General features: G+C 41.9%; 1 protein-coding gene and 1 long non-coding RNA gene across 2 annotated transcripts in view; one reads left to right on the forward strand and one right to left on the reverse strand.

Annotated features, from left to right (window-relative positions):
• LOC134456720 (uncharacterized) overlaps window positions 1-19,603 on the forward strand; it is a 38,291-nt gene extending 18,688 nt beyond the window's left edge. Inside the window, exon 3 of the long non-coding RNA XR_010036365.1 lies at window positions 19,470-19,603. This is a non-coding gene — a long non-coding RNA (uncharacterized LOC134456720). The remainder of the gene's footprint in view (window positions 1-19,469) is intronic.
• Window positions 12,711-26,903, reverse strand: part of LOC134456717 (ATP-dependent 6-phosphofructokinase, muscle type-like) — a 23,536-nt gene continuing 9,343 nt past the window's right edge. The window contains exons 9-22 of the mRNA XM_063208202.1: window positions 26,111-26,203; window positions 25,530-25,655; window positions 24,440-24,504; window positions 22,268-22,331; window positions 21,263-21,409; window positions 20,660-20,730; window positions 20,477-20,564; window positions 19,511-19,663; window positions 18,703-18,867; window positions 17,784-17,845; window positions 15,819-15,930; window positions 14,580-14,679; window positions 13,486-13,591; window positions 12,711-13,348 (exon numbers count right to left, since the gene is read on the reverse strand). Of these exons, the coding sequence (XP_063064272.1) occupies window positions 13,204-13,348; window positions 13,486-13,591; window positions 14,580-14,679; window positions 15,819-15,930; window positions 17,784-17,845; window positions 18,703-18,867; window positions 19,511-19,663; window positions 20,477-20,564; window positions 20,660-20,730; window positions 21,263-21,409; window positions 22,268-22,331; window positions 24,440-24,504; window positions 25,530-25,655; window positions 26,111-26,203 (1,497 nt within the window). The 3' untranslated portion in view covers window positions 12,711-13,203. The remainder of the gene's footprint in view (window positions 13,349-13,485; window positions 13,592-14,579; window positions 14,680-15,818; window positions 15,931-17,783; window positions 17,846-18,702; window positions 18,868-19,510; window positions 19,664-20,476; window positions 20,565-20,659; window positions 20,731-21,262; window positions 21,410-22,267; window positions 22,332-24,439; window positions 24,505-25,529; window positions 25,656-26,110; window positions 26,204-26,903) is intronic.

Here is a 26,903-nt window from a genome sequence, read left to right on the forward strand (position 1 = left end):
ATTGAGTACCCATCATGCACTGCACCTCTTGGAGCTAACATTCTCAGACATTAACTTAATTATCACAAAGGAATGGTTTAGTTTTGCTTCAAAACTATAACTCTTCATAATGTTCTGCATTTATTGTAGGGTTTTTACCATTAAAACTAATAAGTGGTATATGAACAAATTACATCTGATCACCCCACCATCATTGAGAAGTGTACGTCCAATCCTTGCTATATAATGGCTCCTGTTGCCATTATAACAGTGATTTGAACAAGTGAAAGCTAGATGTCACAGTAGATGAATTACTTATATATTAGGTAGCACAGCCAACTCTATTATAAGGGTCCCAAACACCAATACAGTGCCCTCCATAATTATTGGCACCCCTGGTTGAGATGTGTTAAAAGCCTTAAAATAAATTCAGTGTTTATTGCAGAAGAATACTGTCACACTGAAAATGTTAGGAAAATGTAGCCTTCAACTCAAATTAATTGTAGGAAAATAAAAAAAATCCCTGACTAAAAAATAATTATTTTTCATTTAATCACCTGTTCCACAATTATTGGCACCCTTAACAATTCCCAGGAAATAAATATAATTGAAGCATTTCTGTCATTTCTACAGTAGTTTACAAAGTTTACCAGAGTATGTAGGAACATTTAATTAGTAATTCATCACTTCCTGTTTCCCTGGGGTATAAATATGATGTGACACCGAGGCCATTTCTCTTATCCACTATTAAACATGGGAAAGACAAAGGAACAAAGCATACAAGTGAGGCAGATGTGCGCCGACCTTCACAGGTCAGGCAGAGGCTACAAGAAGATTGCCACTCAACTGCAGCTGCCCATATCCACTGCGAGAGGAATAATTAAGAAGTTCAAAACAACTGGAACAGTGGTAAACAAGCCTGGACGAGGGCCCAAGTTTATTTTGCCACCACGCACAGTGAGGAGGATGGTAAGAGAAATCAAAAGATCTCCAAGGCTCACTGTTACAGAATTACAACAAATGGTAGTATCCTGGGGTCACAAAGTCTCCAAATCAACCATCAGGCGCTGTCTACACGCCAACAAGCTGTTTGGGAGGCATGCACGGAGAAAACCTTTGCTCACCCACAATCATAAACGCAAACGTCTGGAGTTCGCCAAGCGGTATTGGGGCTTCAACTGGGACCGTGTGCTTTGGTCAGATGAGACCAAGATTGAGCTTTTTGGCAACAAACACTCTAAGTGGGTCTGGCGTGCCACGAAAGATGCGCATGCTGAAAAGCACCTCATACCCACTGTGAAGTATGGGGGTGGGTCAGTGATGCTGTGGGGCTGTTTCGCTTCCAAAGGCCCTGGGAAGGTTGTTAGGGTGCATGGCATCATGAATGCTTTGAAATACCAGGACATTTTAAATCAAAATCTGTTGCCCTCTGCCCGAAAGCTGAAGATGGGCCGTCACTGGGTCTTTCAGCAAGACAATGACCCTAAACATATGGCCAAATCTACACAGAAATGGTTCTCCAGACACAAAATCAAGCTCCTCGCATGGCCATCTCAGTCCCCAGACCTCAACCCCATTGAGAACCTATGGGGCGAGCTGAAGAGGAGAGTACAGAGGAGAGGACCCAGGTCTCTGGATGATTTAGAGAGATTCTGCAAAGAGGAATGGCTGAAGATCCCTCTTTCTGTCTTTTCCCATCTTGTGAAACATTATAGGAGAAGATTAGGTGCTGTTTTGTTGGCAAAAGGGGGTTGTACAAAATATTAACAACAGGGGTGCTAATAATTGTGACACACATTATTTGATGTCAAATAATTATTTCTTTATGTAGGATTTTTTCCCCACTGAATAAATGCACTTGTATTAAAGGTTGGATTTTTCTCTTTTTTCCATTAAGGTCCCATATTATTTAGAAAAAAAATAATAATAATTGGAAGCTAAAAAACACATCTCAACCAGGGGTGCCAATAATTATGGAGGGCACTGTATCTATGGATTAATTAACCATTAGTTATCCGCAGCCAACTCTAATATAAGGGTCCCTAACACCAATATCTATCCATTAATTAACCATTAATTATCCTCAGCCAACTCTATTATAAGGGTCCCAACTCCCAATATTTATGTATCATTTATCCATTAGTTATGCCGTACTTTTGTATTAAGTAAGTATTAATTTTGGTCCTTAGTTAAGTATGACCTGATAGCTACTTAACTATTAGCTGTGCCCTTACTTATCTATTAGTTAAATAATAATATGCTATTGTTATCTAATAGTTAAGTAACTGCTTACTAATGCTCAACATATGCATTAATAACAATTAATATGTGTCTAATATGGCTTAAGTAATGATTGTTAACCCTTACTTAAGAATTAGGTTATAGCTACTTTACTGTTAATTATGGCCCCTTATTTGGAAGTGTTACCTAAACTAATTATATATCAGAGGCGATTCCTCTTTGAGTACAAGGGAGGCGCAGCCTCCTGTCCAAAATCACGGAGAATAGTATGTAAACTAATGCTTTACACGACTTAATAACATTGCTATTTCAAACCCAGCTTCATAGAAAATGCATGTGCTCAACTTAGAGATGAAACCAATCTGTAATAGGATCTCGAGACTCGCACGAGTTTTTTTTCCGCTCATGACAACGCAAGCGAGTCGAGTCTCAATGGACTTCAATGGCATGTGGAATTGTACGCTTTTCCAATGGCAAAATGCTAAACGGTCATTGGCTATTGCCGTGAAATTTTTTTGATTTTGAGACTGAGCCTCACTGGGAGTGAATGGAGAAGAGAGAGGAGGGGGGAGGTACCGGAGACTGAAGCTCCGACTTGTGATTGGGTGAACCCCGTGTCAGTAGGCTACAGTAGTTGATTTCATTTCGAAATGCGGATATGTTATTAATTTGACTGAGAAGTTTCGTCGTGGTAACCAGTGGGGAAGCTATTCATTGCGGTGTACTCCAGTTTTGTGTATATTCTTGTAAACCTAGTGTTGCGAATAAAGTCTTAATAGTGGCATTATTAGTCCTTATCCTTTTCAATCTCCCAATTCAAAAGTTGAGGTTAACTTGCCTACTTTTCGTTAGGGCTAGCTTGCAAGAAAGCTAAGAGAGCTATGCAAAATGCCAAGCATTGTGGATTAAATTCTGGCGAATTCCAGTCGTCCTTATGAGGAGAAAATTAATATCAAGGAGCAGAGCAGAGCACTGCCTAATATTGACTTGGTGAAAAAGGTAGGGAAGAACAACCGTTTCTTTTGAGCTTTCGTGGTGTCTGATCAACTGGTTAACTGTCCCGTGATAGGCGAGTCCTTGTTTCCTACTGTGTTGGCAATGTCTGGTAAATAATTAAAGATTTTGCGACCTCTTAAGCCGTGCACCCAGTAATGAACAAAGACATCGAAGGCAAACTCAATCACATCATTATGTGGCGGAGGTAGGCCTAATGATGATAATAACAATAACAATAATAATAATAATAATAATAATAATAATAAAAAAAACATTTCCCTATGAATAGGCTACAAGGGGGATAATGATTAACAAATTTGTTTCAACAAGAGTCCTTTAGTGTGTGAGGCCATATGTGGCTCAGGAGGACCAATGTAAGATGTGTGTCAAAATTGACCACCCCCCACCCCCACCCCCTTTTTTTTTTTTTTTGCGTTCTGGACATATTGTAATTGAACAGCCTCCCCTGTTTGACAGACTACCAGCCGCCACTGTTATATATGCAGAGCTTGATTTCATTTGACAAAGGAGAGCCCTATGTGGCTGGTTCAGATATAGGCCACCTATGTGTGTGTGTGTGTGTGTGTGTGTGTGTACAATCATACCAATGACTGTGCTTCAAAATATTGCATTGTTAATGCAGTTGTCTTGTCAAGGCGTAACGCTGCTGGGTTAGGGCAGCAGCTGTCTATTACAGCTTCTTCAGTTCAACTATTCAGTTCATTTATTGATTAGAGTGTTTTGCTCCTCCAGTGATTTATAAAATAGTTTGGGCTTCAGAGTGGGGGAAAGTTTTGACAGATAGGTTTATAATTCATTTTCAGTATTATCGTGTGATTTTCTCAAGAGGTGTTCTGATACCTTTACACTCTGCTTGTAATTCCATCTTTTCACAAGGCGGGGGCGCTGCAGATCCCATTGATGCCATGCTACGCATGAGATGGTCAGACAAGAAATTTCACATCCCTTTGTATGTCCAGTGCGTGTGTAGAAACACAAATATAGTTGACTCGAGTTTCACCCTCAAACTGGATATTTCTGATCTGCAATGCAGTATAGTGCAGCAATTACCTCAAACAATCTTTCACTTGGTGATACAAGCATCAAATTTGGTTCAGAGGTGCTTCAGACCCTACCCTTTTAGAAAAGGTCGCTATCCAGGTGAAAAAACAAAATGGCGGCCATTTTCCAAGATGGCCGCCAATCGAACTGCTTTTAAATGGCTTTTATGTATATTTTGATTGACTGATCATATTTTGAATATCTATGTATGGAAATATATTATGTTGAGCATGGAAAATTCAATGATACACTCAAAAAAAATATTGACAATGATAGTATTTTCATAATTACATGTAAATAAACTAACACTCACTGAATGATTCTAAATATTACAAAAACAGAAGTAGGCCTATAATGATTACATGTTTGTTGTTTGGGTAGGAAAACTCTCTGATGCATATGTTGGATTAGTTATTTTTAGTCCTCACATTTGCAGGAACATAATTGTGTACAGTTGAGGCTAAAGCAATAGCATTTGCATCTTCCTCGGCAGTCAGTCTTGCATCCACGTTTTGTCAGTTGCTGGCAACTCTCCGCAATTGTAGGAGGCTTTGACCAGAGAACTTTCCAGGCCTCACCATCTTTTTGCCACCCCCAGTTGGCAGGGCTTTCAATTTGCATTTTTCACACAGTAGCTCGGCCCCATATACAGGCAGTTTGGCAGCGGACCGTTTAACATGATGGACAAGGGATGCACTTGTTGGTGGAATGGCATCATAGGATCTTTGTTTTCGAGCAAACAAGTCCAGTCTTAACCTCATCAACCTTGTCTGTTGTGCTGTTCTTGTCATACATATTGATGACAAACCTCTCAAGAAGGTTCAGGTCAGTATCTTCAATTACTTCTGGGTATGAACTGAGCTTTTTGAAGACATGAGTCACTTCAGGGCAGACGTCTCATGTTTGCCATGCTGTTTTCTTGCCTTTGCTATGGAAAGCTGATACAACATCACAGCCAGTGAAAGAATGGAAGGACATCATGCTTTTGGATTTCTCTGGCCCAAGATTCAACACCATGTCATGAATTGGCAGCCACCTGATGGAATGACCATGGCCAAATTCGATCCACATCATCTCTAATCCTGCATCCTGGAGAATTTCTTTACATGCACTGGCCATACAAAGACTTGAAATTACGTTTCTTACTTTCCCATGCAGACATAGGCATAGACTTTAGGTGTGGACTTAGGCAATTAGACATAGACAGTACACATGCATTACACCTAGAGTACCTATACAATACCCTTACAGATATATAAAGTGCAAGACTGGGCAAGAGCAGACAGACATAGAACATGTATTAAGAAGAGGTATTGTTGTGCATTTTCAGTTATGTCCTATTGTGACGATTCTGATATGGTGATAGTAGCATTGTGAAATAATAATACATATAAAGTAAGCAATTGTAATGTGCAATATTTACAACTACAGTTGGTAGCTAGTTTTCCAGTACAGTCATTAAGTAACAGGCATGAAGCAGCAGCAACATGTGTGTGCATGTTTGTGTGTGCTTTTGAGTTAGTTCAGTGTTGTGTGTGTGTGTGTGTGTGTGTGTGTGTGTGTGTGTGTGTGTGTGTGTGTGTGTGTGTGTGTGTGTGTGTGTGTGTGTGTGTGTGTGTGTTTTGAGTTAGTGCAAGTAGAATGTGCAATCACAATTCAGTGTTGAGGGGGGGCTATCAGTGATAGGAGGACGGGTTAAGAGTTCAGCATCCTTATTGCTTGGTGTATGAAGGTCTTTGCCAGCCTGGTGGTATGGGAGCTGAGGCACCTGTACCTCTTTCCAGAGGGCAGGAGACTGAACAGTTTGTGTGCAGGGTGACTAATGTCCTTGGTGATCATCAGTGCTTTTCGGGTGGGGCAGGTGGTGTAAATGTCCTGCAGGGAGGGAGTGGCGCTCCAATGATCTTCTACGCTGTGTTCACAATGCGCTGGAGTGTCTTCCTGTTTTGCTCTGTGCAACCTCCTCCCCACACTGTGTCACACAGCTGGTCAGGATGCTCTTTATGGTTCCTCTGTAGAATGCTGTCATGATGGAGGGTGTAGCACTTGCCTTCTTCAGTTTGCACAAAAAGTAGAGGCGCTGTTGGGCCTTCTTCACCAGTGATGATGTGTTTGTGGTCCAAGAGAGGTCGTCGCTGATGTGCACTCCGAGGAATTTTGTGCTGCTCACTCTCTCCACAACATCATTGTCGATGGTCAGTGGTAGCAGTTGTTTTTGGCCCCTCTGAAAGTTGACAACAATCTCCTTGGTCTTGTTGACATTCAGCAGGAGGTTGTTGTCCTTGCACCATCTGGCCAGCAAGTCTACTTCTTCTCTGTAGTGAGTCTCGTCACCCTTAGTGATGAGGCCCACTAGTGTTGTATCGTACGCAAACTTCATCAGATGGTTAGTGCTGTGGGTCGTTGTGCAGTCATGTGTCAGCAGCGTGAACAGAAGGGGGCTGAGCACACAACCTTGCGGGGCCCCCGTGCTCAGGGTCAGGGTGATTGAGGTGTTGTTCCCGACACATACTGCAGCTCAATGGATTTTTAGCAGACATCTTGTGTAATACGGTTAAAGGCCGAGGGTCTATCCTTTTACCACCCAACCGTTCAAATTATCAAAGCACATTGAGATATGGGACACAACAAGGTTAAGTCATCTTCTGCCCTAGCCGGGCTCCGCCCTACTGGTGACGCTACGCCTTCGGCTCAGCTACACACAGTAGGGCCAGGAACTTGCTCTCTCCCGCTACAGCGGGATCTCCACCCACTTTGTCTGGAACCAATCAACTGTGCATTTCCAGCTGTCCTGGGTAGAGATGTGTTCAAGGCAGTGACGTGGTTTAAGCAGAGACGTTCTATTGGGCTAAGAAATGTTTGGTTTAAGCTTCGGCACAGCCCTCAACCAGTAGCAAGCCGAGGGAGGCGGGTTAACCAGGCCATGGAAACAAAGTTCGTTCTGTATGGAAACGCTAATCGTTATAGTCCTGGTCAGACCAGAATCGCGGTACGTGATCTGAAGTCTATGAAAATCAGGCAACTTCTGCCCTACACCCAGCCCGATCGTTCATCCAGTGTCATTTAAGTCCTGTGCAATCTGTACACTATCCGGGTAACTGAAGCCCCGTTACCCTTGGCTCGGCTCTCCCGCGCTGGCACATCCCGTCAATTCAGGTGCGGCTATCTAACTAAATTTCTAACTACACTAACTACATTTCTAATTAAGCTACAGTCCCAGGAAAAAGTTTGTACACCCTTTGAAATTTTTTACTTTTCAGTCAAAATGTATCATAAAAGATGGTCTGATCGTCCCGGAAATCTCAAGAAGGAACAATCAGAGTCTGCTTTAACTAATTCCACACAAACATTTACATGTTATCATATTTCTATTGGCCATAAGGCTACAACATTCACAGGACAGCAAGGCATAAGTAAGTACACCCTTGCATTAAATAGGTTTTAACCCTCAGTTAGTTTTAATATCCTCAACCAGACTTGTCCTGTAGTTGCAGATCAGTTTAACAAAACAATCTGGAAGTATCTTGTCTCCCTCTTCTTTAGAGAACTGCCTCTCGTCAGCAAGGTTTCTGGGATATCTGGAGTGCATAGCTTTATTGACTTCATGCCATATAATCTCAATTGTTTTTGTCAGGGCTTTGACTGGACTATTCCAGAATGTGTATTTCATTGTTATGAAGTCATTCTAATGTCGATTTGCTTCTAAAGTATGGGTTGTTGTCACATTTCAGCACCCATCCTCTTATGTGCTTCAACTGTGTGACAGACTTCCTCAAGTTTTTTTCTGTAAAATATCACAATAAACTTGAGTCCATTGCTCCACTGATAATAGCAAACTTTCAAAGGCCTGAGGCAGCAAGGTAGCCGCATATAATGATGCTTCCGCCACCATACTCAGAAGAGGAGATGTAACCAAGAATAACTAAAAATGGGGTTCATTCTGCCAATCTAAAATTAATGGAGTTTCTGTCCAAAAAAATATTGCTGCACCTTTGAGGTTTGCAAAAAAGCATTTATATGCTTCATAAAATTACTGCTCAATATTCTGTAGACCAACGTTGAAACCAAAGTTGAATTTTTCAGGGGAACACATAGTATCATGTTTGGCGCAGAACTGGAGAACCACACCTTCACCAAAACATCATCTCCACCTTTGAGTATGGTGGCGGGAGCATCATTATATGCGGCTGCCTTGGTGCCTCAGGCCCTTGTTAGTTTGCTATTATCAGTGGAACAATGAACTCAGAAGTTTATTGAGATATTTTACAGAAAAAATGTGAGGTAGTCTGTCACACAGTTGAGGCACACAAGAGGATGGGTGCTGAAATGGGACAACAACCCATACTTTAGAGGCAATTGACTTTTGAATTGCTTCATAACAATGAAATACACATTCTGGAATAGCCCAGTCAAAGCTCTGACAAAAAAAACATTTGAGATGATATGGCATGAAGTCAAGAAAGCTATTCACTCCAGAGATCCCAGAAACCTTGCTGAAGAAGGGCAGTTTTCTAAAGAAGAGGGAGTCAAGATACATCCAGATTGTTTTGTTAATCTGATCTGCAACTACAGGAAACATCTGGTTGAGGTTATTGCGACAAACTTAGGGTTAAAACCTATTGAATGCAAGGGTGTACTTACTTATGCCTTTCTGTCCTGTGAATGTTTACATCTTATGGCCAATGAAAATATGTAAACTTGTAAATGTTTGGGTTGAATTAGTTAAAGCAGACTCTGGTTGTTCCTTCTTGTGATTTCCGGGAAGATCAGACCATGCTTTATGACCAATTTTGACAGAAATGTAAGAAATTTCAAAGGGTGTACAAACTTTTTCCTGGGACTGTATATACAGGGTCTTATTGGATAGTATATGGGAGACTATAAATACTAACAACTAAAGTGAGTATACTAAAGAGTTAGTAAACTACAACTACAGCTATTGTACCACAAGCCGACACTGAACCCCATGCTGAGTCTCACAGCAGTGATGTCACCAGTGTGCCAGGTTGTGCTATAACATCACTCTAATACAGAATGTAAACAAGTTTACGACATTGTATTCCAACAGTGATGGCAAGGTTAGTATGCATTATTGAATACCTGCTATCGGACAGCTGTATGACATAAATGTGCATTTTCAGTCATGTAAGGGCTGCCATTTTGAAAAGTGGTGGCCATTTTGTGATGAAATAATGATACTATGAAGTTGTCCTTGTCAGAATGCATACATTTTAATATTTCCATCACTCAGATATCTTGATTACTTGGCATTCTAAGACGAAAACAGCTTTTTTCACCTTTAATGAGGCGGCCATCTTGAAAAATGGCCGCCATCTTGTTTTTTCAGCTGGATAGCGACCTTTTCTGGTAGAGTAGGCCCTGGAGCACCTGTGTACCTGATTTGGTGCTTGTATCACCAAGTGAAAGATTCTTATGGAATATTGACTTAACAAGCCTGACTATAGGCCTATACAAGGCTTCCATCAGAGCCATTGAACCAACAGATGAAGCTAGTCATCCTCTCACAGCTCATTGAAAATGGGATGATGCCTTCAGCCCTGGCCAGATTCGAACCTGCACCCCCATGGGCAGTGCACCACAGCAACCCCAGCCTTCAGTCTTTAAGTTGGTTATTCCTGAATGCTATACTCCAGGGTTTTCAACCAGTGGACTGGTTTTGGATTTGTGACCTCCTATGCCATTTGAAGGTGCACTGAATAATATAGAGATTTATTTCCAGAATTCATGCTGCCCACTCACAAATGTTACCTTTTTCACAAATACTTACCACCATACATGAAAAGGGGAATCTTGTAGTGGTGTGCTTTGGCACTGCCCTTAAGATTCGATTCGATTATTCAGGAGGTAACGAATGATTCAATTCGAATCGAGTCAGTCCGATTCTACGATGCATTGCAATGCATTACATTTCTACTGAAAGTGAGGCAAATTTTTCATCTATCATGAGGCAATATTAAGCAGTCAGATACTGATTACCTCTGCCAGGAGGTTATGTGATAGCCCGATTTCTGTGTTAGCATGTCTGTCCATCTGTCGCTCTGTTCGTTCGCTGCTATTTCGCGGGCTGCCACAAGGTGGACGAGGTGAATTGAGCAATGGCAGGACGTGCCTGCGACTTGATGGATAGTGACCAGTGACCACAGCATAGCGCGCGGATTTGCTGTGCCTACATGGCTGCGTAATCAATAGCACACCAAATAATGTACAATGTGGCGCACATATCGTTGCGGAGTTAATTGTTCTCCGAGCGTTTGGCGGAGTTAACTGTTTCCCTGTTCAGTTGAAGTTCACGAAGGGTGGAGACTGGAGATATGAATAACGGCGAACAGTGGTTAACAGTGATGAAGGCAGCGCCAAGGAGCAAAAGGTATCCAGTTCACTACATTTAAAATAATCAAAGTTGTGTTTCGACAGTCACCACGAAGCCAATCAGAATGCACACAGCGCGGATTTGCTGTGCCCACATGGCTGAAGCCATAGGCGTAGCCACCAAAACATAATGTAATATAATAATATAATAATGACATATAATGTCACGCATACGTCGCAGCTTTCGCGGAGTTAATTGTTCTCAACCAAATCAGCTTTCTCTCGTCTGTCCAGTTGAAGTTTGTACGAAGGGTGGAAGAATTAATAACGTGAACAGCGCCAAGGAGGGAAAGGTAGCCTGTAGTTCACTATTTAAGGTTAATTGTGTTGCGAGCGTGACAGTGATCCTAAAATTTCTCAAAGGGCAATGTTCCTATAGTTCACTATTTAAGGTTAATTGTGTTGCGAGCGTGACAGTGATCCTAAAATTTCTTTAAGGGCAATGTTGACCACCGTAGTCATATCATGAACTATATTATTATGGGTGGATATTACAGTAGGCTAATAGCTGTGCCATGTATTAATAGTGTGGCAAAACAATTATGTGATTAAAGGCATGCCAACACACAATGAATGAACAATGTCACCAAGTCCATAGCGATGGGATCTAATAATTTCCAGTATAGGCCTACATATTCCATATTATAGTAGGGCCTATGTGGCATGACCAAACATTTGCCAATCCCACAATGACAGGTGAACTATACTAAAGCTAACCAAGTGACATACATCCTAGCTAATAAAAGAGACACATAATTTGGTTAACATTGAAGGTTCACTTCTGTGAACACATTGGTATGTAGGCCTATAGCCTATATAGGCCTGCATGGATCACACACCACACAAATATTAGATTTCAGACAAATTCAGATTCCCTGGCGGAGGTCTGCATTCTCTGAGTGCATTTCTAGTTAACATTTTTTATTAACTGTTGTGTGTATCAGTCCTGCCGTTTTCAATGCTTTGAAGTGCTTTAATTTAATTTAAAGTTCATTTGCTCCAGAAATGCTAAGGAAAGTAACTGAATCTTGAAAAATTAGTCCGCATCGATTATGGAATTTGCTGAATCGATTATTGAATTGTCCTGCCCCGCATTGCAGAATCGATAATTGTTAACACCACTAGAATCCTCCATTTTGAATGTCCAGAAATATACATTTTTAACTGCAAAACTCACTGTGCTTTGGTCATACTAGTAAATATTAGTTTATTACTTTGTAAATATTTATGGATAGATCGAATTTGGCAATAGGCAGCACGGTTTCAAAAAGCAGTATAGTTGTAATACCTACTCTGGCCACCATCCTACACAGTGCGCCTTTAAATTACTGCAACTATGCCCAAGTTAAAAAAAAGTGTACTTAATATATATACTTAATAAGTATGTATTTTTGTATTTAAAATATACTTCAAAAGTGTGTATTTAAAGAATGCTATTTTGGGACAACTTATAGTATACTTAAATACACTTGAAATATGATTAAGTACAGCTTAAACACTTTTAAGTAGATTTTTTGTACTAAAATCAAACTTTGTACAAGTGTACTTAATATACTAAAATCATACTTAACTTAATGAGAGCGACAGTTTGTAGTTGAACTCCTGGGAATGTTATGCAAATGAGCTATGATGCGGTCAGTGACTACAGCCAATGGGAATGTTGAAATGCTTCCGTTCTGCTCTTAACGGACATACTCTAGTCGTTTCAATCGCTCGTATCGCTCTTGCTGCACAGAAGTGATTCTCTGTCGCTTGAATCTCGTCGCGGCCGGTGTATTCGCCTGGTTACAATCGCCCCCAGCGACTTTGAAGATATCGTACCTAATGCACGCAATTGGTTGCGCGTAAAATTTACATACCTAGGGCCTTAAATGTTCAGTAGATATGAACTTGCCAGTGAGCCTGACTGAGTCGAAAAAACACTTCCTATGCCCAGGCTTTGGCTATAGTAGAGCATAACGGCATTTGGCAGAATGAATCAGACACAATAAGACACAGACTCAGATGCATGAAACAGATAAGAATGACCATTTCAAACCAAGTGTAGATATTGCAGATTATTGAATTTAATGATGTTGTTACACCAAAGTCTGTGATCCAAAAAAAGGCATAGAGGTAGAGTGTGTAGTGTTCTCAGTAGTCCATTTCCACAAGTTGTGCTGCCCATTCACAACCTTTTTTTCATGAATATTTGCAACCACCATCTTTTCATGTATGAATAGGCGGCTCTTCTCCACGGAAATACGGCATTTTGAATCAGCAGTCACATCATACGCATCATAGACGTCATAGTCAGACATCATGGACATGTTTGGCTGCAAAACATACTTTCTAGTGAGGCAAATATTCATGAAAAAAGATAAAATTTGTGAATGGGCATGCATACATTTTGGAAATAAACTACTAAATTAAACTCCACACTGGACTTTAAAAATGTATTAATGACTGTGCTTAAAGGTGTGCTGGCCCTGGACTGCTGGCCCTGGACTGCTTGCTCCGTGCCCTGTGCCGTGTGGCGCATGGCTGCTGTCTGTGTTACTTGGGAACTACTACCCCTCGCTTGCCCTGCGACACATGCTCCATGGCTGCCTGCTCGTTCTCCAGCTCCACGTCATAGTGGGCAAGGATCTTCAGGATGGGCCTCAACCTCATCCACCACTGGGTCTTAGGGATGCGGTGACTGGAGGACGAGGACAAGAAGAGATATTATTATTATTATTATTATTATTATTTTTATTATTATTATTATTCCCATTATTATTATTATTGTTATTATTGTTAATAGTAGTAATAGCAGTGTGAGGAAGGCTGACGTACATCTCGTCGACTTCCGGATGGAGGTCAGCCAGGGGCTGCATGATGAGACTCCTCTTCTTCATGCCCAGCACGCACGCAGAGCTCGGGCTGTTGGCAAAGATGCGACCTGAGAGGGTGAGAGATGAAATAATAAACAACTTTACATCATTTCATTGAGGTAGATAACAAGATAACACCTTGAGGTCCGAAATAAGTATTGCATAGTGTAATATGGCATCCCTCTCAAGCTGCGGTGGACTTACTTATCAACACATTATGTGTACTATAGTGAATTTGTTGTATTATCTATTAGTGGTGTCAACAATGATCGATTCAGCGATGCAATCCAATGCGGGACATGGAAGTTCCAGAATCGATCCGGCAATTTTTTACGTTTCAATTACTTCCATGGATATTTCGGAAGCAAATGAATGTTAAATTAAATAAAAGCACTTCAAAACATTGCAAGACTGATGCAGACTGATACAGAACAGCCAATAAATTGTTGCTTAGTATCTGACTACTTGTATTGCTTCATCTTGACTGATTAAACATTTGCTTTGCTTTCAGTAGAAATGTAATGCATTGCAATGCATTGTGGAATTGAATCGGATCGGATCGGATCGGATCGCATAGAATCGAATCGAATCGCTACCTCCCGAGTCTTGATCGAATCGGATCGTGAGGGCAGTGCCGATCCACACCACTATTATCTATAGGGGAGCCAACAGGGGGGGGGGGGAAAGGGTCAGTTGTCCTGGGCCAAGGGGGAGAAGGGGCCCAGAATGAGTCCTTATTACATTGTATGTATTGGGTGAGTGGCCCTTTCAGATGACATTGGCCTCATTTACAGAGACGTTTAATTCATTTAAGACATTTAATGAATAATTAACTGAATTTAATTCAGAATAAAGCGCATTTCCGCATTGAAATCAGGTTCAGAACTATTTGAAAGTGCAATGTAAACTCAGCATAACTATTTAATTCAGAATTATTAATTCAGGATAAAGAAACATTATGTAAACATGGCCATTGTCTTGGGCCCAGCCAAAGCTGACACTATGTGTTATAGTTTTGTATGTGTAAACACAAATATGTGTATGAAAGTAAGTCACCGTGTCTGTAGCACTCCTTCATCTTCTCCGTCAGCCACATCACGGCTTTGCAGCCCATCTTGGTGGCAAAGTTCCTGTCGAAAGGTGTTGGGCATCCTCCCTGAGGATGGAGAACAACACACACACTCAGACAGGGGACAAGGGGATGGAGAACACCAAACACACTGTAGCCCAATTTGTTCTGGGAAGTCAAATCATCTGCAAAGTGTCGCAGATGCGTTGCAGGGATTTTGTGCCCCATCGCAGAGACTTTTGCGGGCACCTCCAAAAAAAATGTGACTTGCAAAGCTTTGTGGATGACAGCGGACGGCAGCTGCTGTGATTGGTCCTCTGGACCAGAGCCATTTGCTATATTTACATGAGACATTCAATTCGGAATCAACTCCATTTAATTCTGAATAAAGCTTAATTCCGCTTTGAAAACGTCATGTAAACACCTCTTAATTCGGAATTAAAGGAAAGATCAAAGTGAACTCGACAGAACTATTTAATTCGGAATTATTCATTCGGAATTAAAAACATAATGTAAACGTAGTGATTGAAGCACCACTCTACTCTGGATAACAGGCAACTACTTCCTTGTTCTAACCTTCACTGCATTGGCAGTTTGTGAGAGGAAAATGCAGGTTAATGCCCATTAGACATGTTACCCATGCTTTGTCTTGGAGCTCATGTAAATAAATGAATCTATGTCCCATATCTGACTGTACTTTATTAGGACCGAGTTGGTATTTGTAAATATGAGGCCAATGCCTTGCATTGCCAATGCATGTGAAACTTGCGGCTGCCTTACTAGGCTACAGAGGCTATATATTGTATCAAGGTATTATTGTCACATCCTTTTGATCATCTAGTATTTGTAGATGATCATGTCGACATGGACCACAGTACATTGTGACTATTAAAAAAGGGAATTTAAAAGCAACTGGGCAAAGGGGCAGGTGCTTTAGCACCACCTCATCCCTATGTCTTGTCACCCTCGTCACCTCGTCACCTGTAATCAAGCATGTAGATCAGCCAACTAGTGAGCCCATCTCCTGTGCACAGGAACAAGAAGGGAGTTGGTGGCAGGACTTTTACTTTCAGACACAAAACTCAACCTTTGCTCAACGGCATCAAATGTGCATGTGAGAAATGCACAAATGAAGAAGTGAAATGTGTGTGTGTGTGTGTGTGTGTGTGTGTGTGTGTGTGTGTGTGTGTGTGTGTGTGTGTGTGTGTGTGTGTGTGTGTGGCCACCTGCTGCATGTGTCCGAGGACATTCTTTCTGCAGTCGAAGACTCCCTTGCCCTCCTCTGAGTAGAGGTTGAAGATGAAGTCGGTGGTGTAGTTAGCGTTGGAGTTCTCATTCCTGCGCGCGCGCACGCACACACACACACACACACACACACACACACACACACACACACACACACACACACACACACACACACACACACACACGCACACACACACACACACACAATATTACATTACATTACATTAACAGGACCAGCTCCAGAGCACCAGCGTACACCTACATACACATACACACAGTCACAAACGAAACACACACACACACGCACAATTACAAAATATTGGGGTAATGTTAGCCTGGGTATGGTGACTGCCAGGCCCGTCACTAGATTTGAGAGACAGGGGTGCTTAGCCCCAGAGGAAGAAAATGGAGGAAAAAATGGAATGGAATTTTTTTTTTCAGCTCCTGATCAGGTTTTGTCTATGAATTAATTATTTTAAGAGCAAAGAAATCCCGCACACTGTCCATTCCACCAACAAACTTTAATACATTGTTTCGGTCATCCGACCTTCTTCATGTTGTATTAAAGTTTGTTGGTGGAATGGACAGTGTGCAGGATTTCTTTACACTTGAATGACAACCCCACTGGGATAATGTCCTACGCACCTGCCCACCTACAGAGGTGTGCAAAAGCGTCTTCTTGAACAATTATTTTAAGAGCACCATATCGATTTTTAAACACTAGTTACAGTGATTTTTTTTTTTAATTCACATTTAATGAACATTCCTTATATGTAAGATAAACAAAACATTTCAAAATGTTTCAACTGATGAATATTATGTAGGCCTACGGAAGTTAAAATGATTAGATAAAAATGCAGAGAGCATAATTTACAAAAGGACTAGGAACTTCAAGCAGTTACTAACTGAGCGTCTCCAGGAGAAGCAGTGGTCAGGAAGCGATTCATTCAAACAGGTTCCTTACTTAGAAAACTATGCATACCCGGCAGATAATAGGTCATTTTTACTCCATTAGTAGCTATTTTAATCAGTTCATGTGTTTTCAAACTGTTAAGACAAATATTAAAGCTCAACTATAATTTCAAGACAATGTCAAATGGATTTATTACACGGTTATTGTGAGTGGAAATTGGTACTTTGGGTCTGAAGATTTCATCCGTGTAAGTAATTAAATTTTTCTCGAGGTGTTAGTCACAAAGCACAATCCCCTTCCTCGCATAACATATTGCTGTGCACCCTGCTTGTATTGCTGTGCAGTAGGATATAAGTGGCATTAAACAATAAATAAGCAAACAGGAACTTGTATTCAGATTAACTTGCCTTCTTGGTGGTTCGTATTCAGTGCTGCATTTGTTTTTGGAAAAATGTAAAAAAAAAAAAAACATTTTTTGCAAAATCGTTAAAGGGGGGGCTAATACGAATGTAGGGGGGGCTAAAGCCCCCCTAAAATAGGCCTAACGACGGCCCTGGTCTCCTCCAGAATTTGGTCTGGCCAATTTGCATTTTCTGTCCACCCTTTCCTTCGCTTGTCTGTAAAGAGAAACTGGTGTGTCATGGCCTATGACATGCACAATGAAGCCGTTGGAAATGCACAAAATGAATGGATATCCCCTATCCCCTGCGAAAATGTCTAAAATGTTCTAGACCAGTCGTTCTCAGCCTTTTTTGAACAAATGGCCTCATCATAAGCCTCCCAATGCATCCTTGACCTCATCGTAAGTCTTCCAATGTTCCTCTTAATATTAAAAATGTGCATTATGTGTGATCTACTTGGCACCCTACTTTCCTTTTGGAATCAATAAAAACTAAGTAACTAATTGCAGCTGAAGCCTACTGTTGCAATCCATAACCTTGTAGCATACATAGCATAGCAATGTATCAACTATGTTAGGCCTCCAACTTTTCGTCTGACCAGCTAAATGAAAAGTTTTGAGTGTGAAACCCACCTGAGAATCAAACCACGCTTGACTGTGGTCTTCATCTTCTCTGTCAAATGCCTTACGTTTGCCTGTAAATCACAGATCATGTCATATTAGCGACGTCTAGTTTCGAGAAGTCATTTAGCATCAAATAGGCCTGAGAAAAATGAGGCCTGTAATAATAATAAAAAAGAGAGTCTCTTCAATGCTAAAAGTAAGACCAAGTCAAGTGTGTGGAATACATTGGTACACGTGGCTACGACAAAAGACCAACAAAGGTCGGCGTCTGCGCCTGCACTTAACAGCCGTGTAATGCTTGGTGCGCGCACTCCCAAAAAGTAGTAATCACTCAAGATAATGGAAAAAAATGAACTGGAGACATTGAGAATGGACTAGCTCCGAAACGTCTGTTTCTCCAGTTAACCTCAGACTTCTGTTGTTAAATTTCGCCTTCAATACTCTTTTTCACACAAGCCTTGTGTGCGCCTCCTTTTTTCCATTATCTTGAGTGATTACACGTGGCTACACCCATATCAAGGGCATGTACAAGTGTGTGGAATAAATTGGTACACGTGGCTACGCCCATATCAAGGGCATGTACAAGTGTGTGGAATACATTGGTACACGTGGCTACGACCATATCAAGGGCATGTACATGATGGTTCATTTCTTTAGAGTACAGTAGTAATACCAAGCCACTGGAAATGGTTAGACTTAATTGGTTGCAAATCCTGGAAAGATTTGAAATTGTTTAGAAAGCCACCTCACCAGATAAACTTTGTGCAGCATCACAGGTTGTGTGTTTGGGTTGTGTGTGTGTGTGTTCACCTCCAGCTCGGCAATCCAAAATAGCTCCTTATAGATACAGCACCAAGGTGTGTCAGCGCCTGCTGCCAGTGTGTGTGTGTGTGTGTGTGTGTGTGTGTGTGTGTGTGTGTTAGTTCACCTCCAGCTCGGCGATGCCGAACGGCTCCTCGTAAATGTAGGCTGCGTCGGCGCCCGCTGCCAGGCCGGCGATCGTTGCCAGGTAACCGCAGTAGCCACCCATGGTCTCAATGATGAAGACACGCCTCTTGGTACCCGCCGCAGACTGCTTGATCCGGTCACACGTCTGAAACAGGCATTGTTATTATTACCTCCGCCAAGGAGGTAATGTTTTCGGTTTTCGGTCGTGTTTTCTGTCTGTACCATTGCATGGGAGGCACATGAGGCATACTATTACACGAAGGACCTGACAACTATTGTTATGGGAGGAAGACTACTACTGCATTCAGGGCTGAGGAATGTGTAAGCCCACTTCTTTCCATGTTGTGGAATTATGAATTGGCATCTATAAACATAGTGTCCGGATCGTCTTGGTTGCCCTGATTGCATCGTGTCACACACACACACACACACACACACACACACACACACACACACACACACACACACACACACACACACACACACACACACACACACACACACACACACACACACACACACACAGGTTTATGCAGAGTTGTGTTATGTACGTTTTTTTCAAATGTTTTTGCATTTATAAATGTTATCACAATACTAGAAGTATGATATTACAAAGTTGAAACCATGTGATATCATATCACTAGTGTTGTAATTCTTACTGTACACCTTTAAGAGTACTTGTACGTCTACTTTATACTACTCTTATACTACTCTTTATTCTACTTTATACTACTTATATACACGTAGGTCTGGTGAATGAACGTGGTGCGTGGCGGGCGGCAACTGACCGAGACGATGGCGTTGATAGCGGTGTCGGCGCCGATGCTGAAGTCTGAGCCGGGCACGTTGTTGGAGACGGTGGCAGGAATCACCACCATGGGGATACACAGCTCCTCAAACTTCTCACGGCCCCTCACCAGCTCCTGACCACCAGCATACGCCTACACACACACACAGACACACACACAGACACACACACAGACACACACACACACACACACACACACACACACACACACACACACACACACACACACACACACACACACACACACACACACACACACACACACACAGAGGTGTCATTCTCAGACTCCAGTGTTTTCCGGCTTGCTGTCGAATTTCAGGGATGCAACCATTGGAAGTAAATGCACAAAAATGCAGAGAGAATCGTGTGGGATTTGGGTTGTCACCAGTGCCTGGACCAGAGTAGATGTAGAGCAGGCTGTGATAAAACAAAACAATGTCTGGCCTTTCTATTATGCATTGAAAATTACATGAAATTATGAAACATGAATAAACACCTACCTATATTGATTAAAAGTTTGGATACATTTTGTTAGTAATAGGACACCTGGGGAGCATTTCAAGAACCTGGCTCAGTAGTAATCCAGGTTAAGTTAACCTTGAGGTAGTGGTATATCAAATAAAAGAAGAGTCTGGAGTCCTCATTTCCTTAACTAAATAGCATCAGTGGGTTATGTATTAACATGTCTTCCACCTCCTGTAGGTTAACTCTGAATCAAATAGAATAAAACATTTCTGTTGTTGATTTGATTGGCTGCCGCAGTCCAAAATCGGCCCTCATTTGCATAATATTACACTTGGTCGAATAATTTTGCTCCTGTTCGCCTTCGCCCCCCCTCAATGGCTAAGTTCGCTTCGCTTGGCCAAATTTGCGTATATGTCCCTAGCGTTTACCATGTTTTTTGAAGACCCCTCCTGTATGTTGAAGAGAAGTGTTGACACTTTACCTCATAGCCGCCGATCATGACCAGAGCATGGAGGTTGAACTTGGCAATTTGTTGACTGATTTCCTCAATCATTTTGCCAGGCAGGGTCCTGCACCATTATAAATATTAATATTAATATTATTATTATTGACAGCTGGCATGGTGAACATGATGACATGAGATGAGAGGCGTGTGATCTCCTACCTCTTGGTGCCCAGCTCAGAGCCTCCCTTGCCTGACCAGCCCTGCACTTCATTCCACGTGATTGGATGAACCTGACCCAAAAAAGCAGTCAGTACAATAGAATTCGAATCAGATAGTCCATCTATTACTAATAATCCATCTAACAACCGTTCTCATATATCACACATCTGATAACGTTGTTTGTGAATCATCTACGTATATGTTGACTCTCGTAATACAGCTACATGCAAAGTTGTTTATATGCATTACAATTACATTACATGCAATGCATGCACAAGTTATAGCAAGTTTGACATTTGATTTCTTTTTTCCTGTTTGTCGTCAGATCAAAGAAGACAAATGTATCTTCAAATACATTATTTAAACATGCACGCCTTAAAAGCTGATATACGTGTATCTAAAACTATATACATATATTTTGGTGATATACGTACCAACAAGCCATTCACACACACACGCGCGTACAAACACACACACACGCACACACACACACACACACACACACACACACACACACACACACACACACACACACACACACACACACACACACACACACACACACACACACAAGGACACACACAAAAGTATGTTGTAACTCACTTTGCCATGGGCCAGCCCCTCGTAGCCGTCGTGGATGACGAACATGGAGTGTCCCTGGAGGATACCCATCCTCACAGTGCTCCTCACAGCTGCGTTCATGCCCGCGCACGGGGCGCCCACGTTGATGATGCCAATGTTGATGTTGCTCTGCATGCCAATCAGAAGTAGAAGCTTTTATTTCCGCAGTAACTGCGAGACATTACAAGTAGAAGTCGTCTCTATTGCGGCCCTTCTATGGCGGTAGGGCACTGGGCTGCTACACCCGCGGCCCGGGTCCTTTGCCCATCCTTCCCCCGTCTCTCTCTCCATTACATTACATTACATTACATTGCATTTGGCAAACGCTTTATAACCAATGCGACTTTCAAAAGAGGACATAATCAAGCCAACATCACTCTTCAAAACAGTTCCTGTCTCTCTCTACTGTCCTGTCACTAATAACGTCTAAAAAGACCAAAAAAAAGTCTCTATTGCACAGTTACAGGCCATAGTGACATGAAATCAGATGTTTTGCATGTATCAAATAAGATGGGAGAGGGTGTGAAAAAAAAATCACCATTTATCACCCCAATGAAGAACACGCTAAACTGCCTACCACTCAGGAGGAGCACTCTAAACTATCTATCACCAGTGAAGAGAACTATAAGCTATCTATCCACCAAAGATTTTCTTAGTAGAGTAAGATGATTCAAGCCCGTTCATTTCCTGGGTCCATGTGATGACATGTGAATGCCCCTTTAGGAGACCTGCAATTAGGAGACCTTTGGAGGCTTTAGGTTGAGAATAAATGGAGTTCCCCTTGGCACTGTAGATGCCGGTAGCGCACATCTTATGCAAGCCGTCACCAAATGCCACAGAAAGAGAAGAAGAAGGAGGGGACAACGCCCCCTGAGGAGACCAAACTTGAGCGCACTCCTTTGCACTGGGTGGGTGGAGTTTGAATCGTCTTTACTCTACTCTACTCTCTTTGGCCCCACCCTGCAGTACATTCCCAAGATGGCGTACCTTGTGATCGGGGAGGTTCACGTGTGCCAGCAGTTTATAGGTGTTCCAGTTGTTCTCAAAACTCCTGGGGAACAGGCAGAACACATGGCAGGCCACATCAGTGCAGCTCAGAGGCAAGGCAAGGTACAGTATGTTTACACCCAGGGGCAGTCCTAGGGGCGGGCCAACCGGGCAGTCGCCCGGGACGGTACCTGCTTGAGGGCGGTGTCATCGCGAAACTCCGACGGCATTGTGAACATCACCAATTAGTGCTATCACAGATTCTATAAGACCAGATACGCCACTGGTTGGTTTCACGGTGTATTTCCGATTTCCGAAACGAGGCACGTTTGCATTAGTTCTATGGCAGATTTAGAGCTGAAGGGGCAGTTCCACCCTTATCCACGTGGTGGCCCGGAGACCAGAATGAATGGAGTCCTATGGAGCAAAACCCCTCATGGTGCTTTTATCTCAGTATATGATTTTTTCTCGTGTAATTCGGATGTTGCTTTCGAAATACTATATATAGAAAACACCCACGGCTGAGTTTTAGATCTTTTGAGCCACGCATATGCTTAAGAAGTGATTTTTAAGTGTCTATGACATCACATCCTTAGCAAAATGCTAGCGAGTAGTGAGCAACAAAAACGCTTCCTGTAACAAATCAAACGGACATATGTGCTTTTTTATTATACTGTTGAGTGAAACCCTTATTGAAATCTCCAGAACGACATTCAAATATGAGCTTTGTTGATGAGACCTGGGTGAAAATTAAGATTTTTAGCATCTAGCTCCATTGAGTCCCATTCATTCTGGTCTCCGATGCACGACTAGTGGAGAACTCATTGGAACTGCAGGCAAAAAACATAGAACTAATACAAACTAATACAAACAACTGGTACAATGGGGCTTAATAGCGAGTGGCAAGGCTGTTCTATAAGGGCTGTGGTGCTATTGGGAGGGAAAGTAATCTCATCGCCCCCTGCTGGCAACGTTCCAAGCCCCTGCATCAAGTGAATGGGTTTTTTCTTTTAAAAATTACATCTCGGCCCTGACAATGAGGTAGGAGTAGAGGCAATCATATGATATACATGTTTTATCGAATCAGGTGGTAAAATGTTCGGCTTTTAACTGATCTGAACTGATTTTAATATTCTTTAAAAAGCTTATACAGAACTACACTGACTCGCATGTGTGACGTGTTCACTCCATGTAATTAGCATAGCAAAATTAGCATAGCCAGAGAGGTGGTTACTCGTCACCACAGAAGCCATCATATCTACTAGAGAAGTTAAAACCAAACCAAACTAATCGAGTGTTTATATCATGTGTAATAAGAAGACAATGTGGAACTCACAGGATTACAAGAATGTGAAGAACGTGCGTTCATTTGCGTTCATTTGTTTCTCTGTGTTGTCAATGAGGCGTGAAGCACAGCATGCTGGGAGCTGTAGTCCGTTTCCGACCAGATTGGCACAATTTCTATTTTTCTTAAAAGGGCAAAAAATGACTCAAGATTTTCACAGGTAGTAGTTCATCCTATTGTGTAAGCTGAAAAATGTGTTTGGTGTTCAAGTTCCTCGTCATATCTTTGTGGGATTCTTTTAAAAACTTGTGAGTTTCAATAGGATCGCTTTAAAAACTCGGGAGTTTCAATAGGATCGCCCTGGTGTTTGGAACGTAACCGCTAGGATCGCTGTTTTCCACTTTCCTTCCAAATTAACGCGTTATTTCTGTACCATTACCACACTAGTGCAGTACTAACATGGTATCAGTTTGTTTATTTGTTGATTTGGGGGTAGGGCTCTGGATGGAACGTCGCCCGGGGTGCCAGTCATTGTAGGACCGCCACTGCTTGCAGCTACTGTACACTTCAGACGCAGAGGCAGTCTGAGGTAAACTCATATGGATAGCTCACACAGAAGCAGTTTGAATGTGCTTACTAAAGATAACAAAAATGACAAACAGTACAAAGGCACAACAGATGGCAAAAGATGAAGGTAGAATATGTATGAAGTAGGTAAAATAAAAATGTGTAATACCATAGAATCAATATTAAGTATTCTCATTCATACATATTACCAATAGAACAGAACAGAATAGAATAGAATAGAGTAGAATAGATTAAATAGAATGAAACTAAATAAGGAGACAGTGAGGTGAGGTGTCATCTACTGTGGGTTGTTCACATACTTGCCCCTGAGTTTGATGGCGTCCTCATATCTGCCCTCTGCCATGGCTTTGGTGACATCTTTAGTCTAGATAGATACATACAATAAGATAAGATAAGATATTAATATGGGTATTAGGGCTGTAACGATACACTCAACTCAAGATTCGGTTCGTATCACGATTTTTGACCTACGGTACGATTCACCCCACGATTTCACATTTGCCAATGTTATGAAATAAAATTATGAATATAACTATGATAGACTGTAGGTAGACTAGGTTACAAGAGGCTACTGATAATTTTAAAAAGTTTAAAAATATAATAATGATGATGATTTGAAGCTTAGAAGCACAATCACTTCCTATCATGTAGTAGTTTTTTGGACTGAGGGGTAACAAAACTTTGAAAGGGTGTATCACGATACTGCCTCCTTGTATCACGATACAGTATCGTGGCTCTGTGTATCACGATTTCTCGGTTCGATACAATATCGTTACAGCCCTAATGGGTATGAAAGTTTAGGAATAAAGTATGAGGTGCACGATTAAGGTGGATATCAGGAGCTGAGTACACGGTATGAAGTATGAAAAATGAGGTATGAGGTATGGGGCATTGACACTAAATAGATGGGACACTGTGGGTTCTATTCTTTAGTGAAGCAATGGCGGGGGTGGGACAAGACCCGGAAAATGGAAGAAAATCACAGATACCCATTCGTCTCTATGGGAGACCTGAGCCATTGCATCTCCTTGCCAATTCTTGCTAAGTCTACTCTATTTCGGGCAAACGGTAGTTTCCCGTCCATTTCAAACAATATTATTTTTGGGCTGACCCTTTATTTCAGAGAGTTCTTTCAATTTCATGAGCATTGTTAGTTGACTTGATTGACAGTTAGAATTCTTTTAGAATTCTTTTGATTGACAGGCCAACGTAACCACCGTCCTATCAGTGCTCGTTGTCAGCGTCGCTAAGGAACGAATGCGGACATTTAGGGTGGAAGAATCCTCGCAGATCAGTTACGATTGTCTCAAAGCCGTTGAATGGAGTTCTACAGAACCATGGTGTCCCCTAATATTCAAGTTAATGGTATGGGGTATGCAATGATCTTACCACTTGTACGCACTCCATGAGGGGCAGGCGTACGGCCTGGTTACCCGACAGGCTGACCACACAGGCGGGGGTCTCAGGAGTGGCCTCCAGGAGAGCCATCACCGCCTCCACACCCATCCTACTGCCCTGTGGTGGCATACACACACACGCACACACACACAGACAGACGAACACACACACACACATACGCACACGCACGCACACGCATACACATGCACACACACACACACACACACACACACACACACACACACACACACACACACACACACACACACACACACACACACACGCACACACACACACACATCAGAGGCGGCCTCTAGAAGAGGCATGACTGCCTCCTCACCCACCCAGCTTCCCTGTGATACATTACCAATTACAACTAAAATCTAATACTGTACATGTGATGAATACAGTATGATGGTGACACACACACACAGAGACACAACAGGCATGACATACAGTATTACTGTACAAAAGAGAGAGAGAGAGAGAGAGAGAGAGAGAGAGAGAGAGAGAGAGAGAGAGAGAGAGAGAGAGAGAGAAAGAGAAAGAGAAAGAGAGAGAGGAGTATTTACCAAAATTCTGTCGAAGGCGGAGGGGGTTCCACCTCTTTGCACGTGTCCAAGGATGGTGGCACGAGTATCGAAGCCAAGTCTCTTGGTGACCAGCTGTGGACGACACACACATAAACACACACATAAACCTGCAACCTTTAAGCTACAAGTCTGACACCCTAATCCAGGGCTGTCAAACTCAGGCTGGGGGCCAAATGTTGTTTTATTCAGCCCGCGAGATCATTTCAAATGTGTAATACAACCTGCCCACATACAGAATTAATATATGGAAAATAAATATGACTTGAAAGTAAAATTTTGTGCATGGCAAGAATATGACTGGGTTCAGATTAGTGTTACAGCACATACTAGCACATAGAAGTATACGATAGTATAAGCACATGTGATGGGAATGTGTTTTTTGCCTAGCTTCAAGTATTTAGCTTGTGTACTGTACGCACAATTTCAGTGCATTTTTTAAATAAATATTGAATTTGGCCCGCGTCTTCATCCCAGATTTTGATTTTGGCCCACTGTGAATTTGAGTTTGACACCCCTCCCCCTAACTGCTTACCCATGACTGCCCTAAAAGCATATATACTGTACAAAAAATCTGTACCCAACACTTAAGCCTCTTTTGCACACCAAAATGATTCTTTTTTATGCCTATTCATTGCGGTGGCATTCCTTACTTTCTTTTACATGAAATGGTGTATATGTCAGTGTCTTGACTATGTAATGTCTGACATGCCATATGTGTTATCATATGGTAAAACTGAAGATAAGTTCTCACATTCATTCATTAACTCATTAA

The sequence above is a fragment of the Engraulis encrasicolus genome, chromosome 10 (assembly GCF_034702125.1).
Source record: "Engraulis encrasicolus isolate BLACKSEA-1 chromosome 10, IST_EnEncr_1.0, whole genome shotgun sequence".
Classification (NCBI taxonomy): Eukaryota; Metazoa; Chordata; class Actinopteri; order Clupeiformes; family Engraulidae; genus Engraulis; species Engraulis encrasicolus.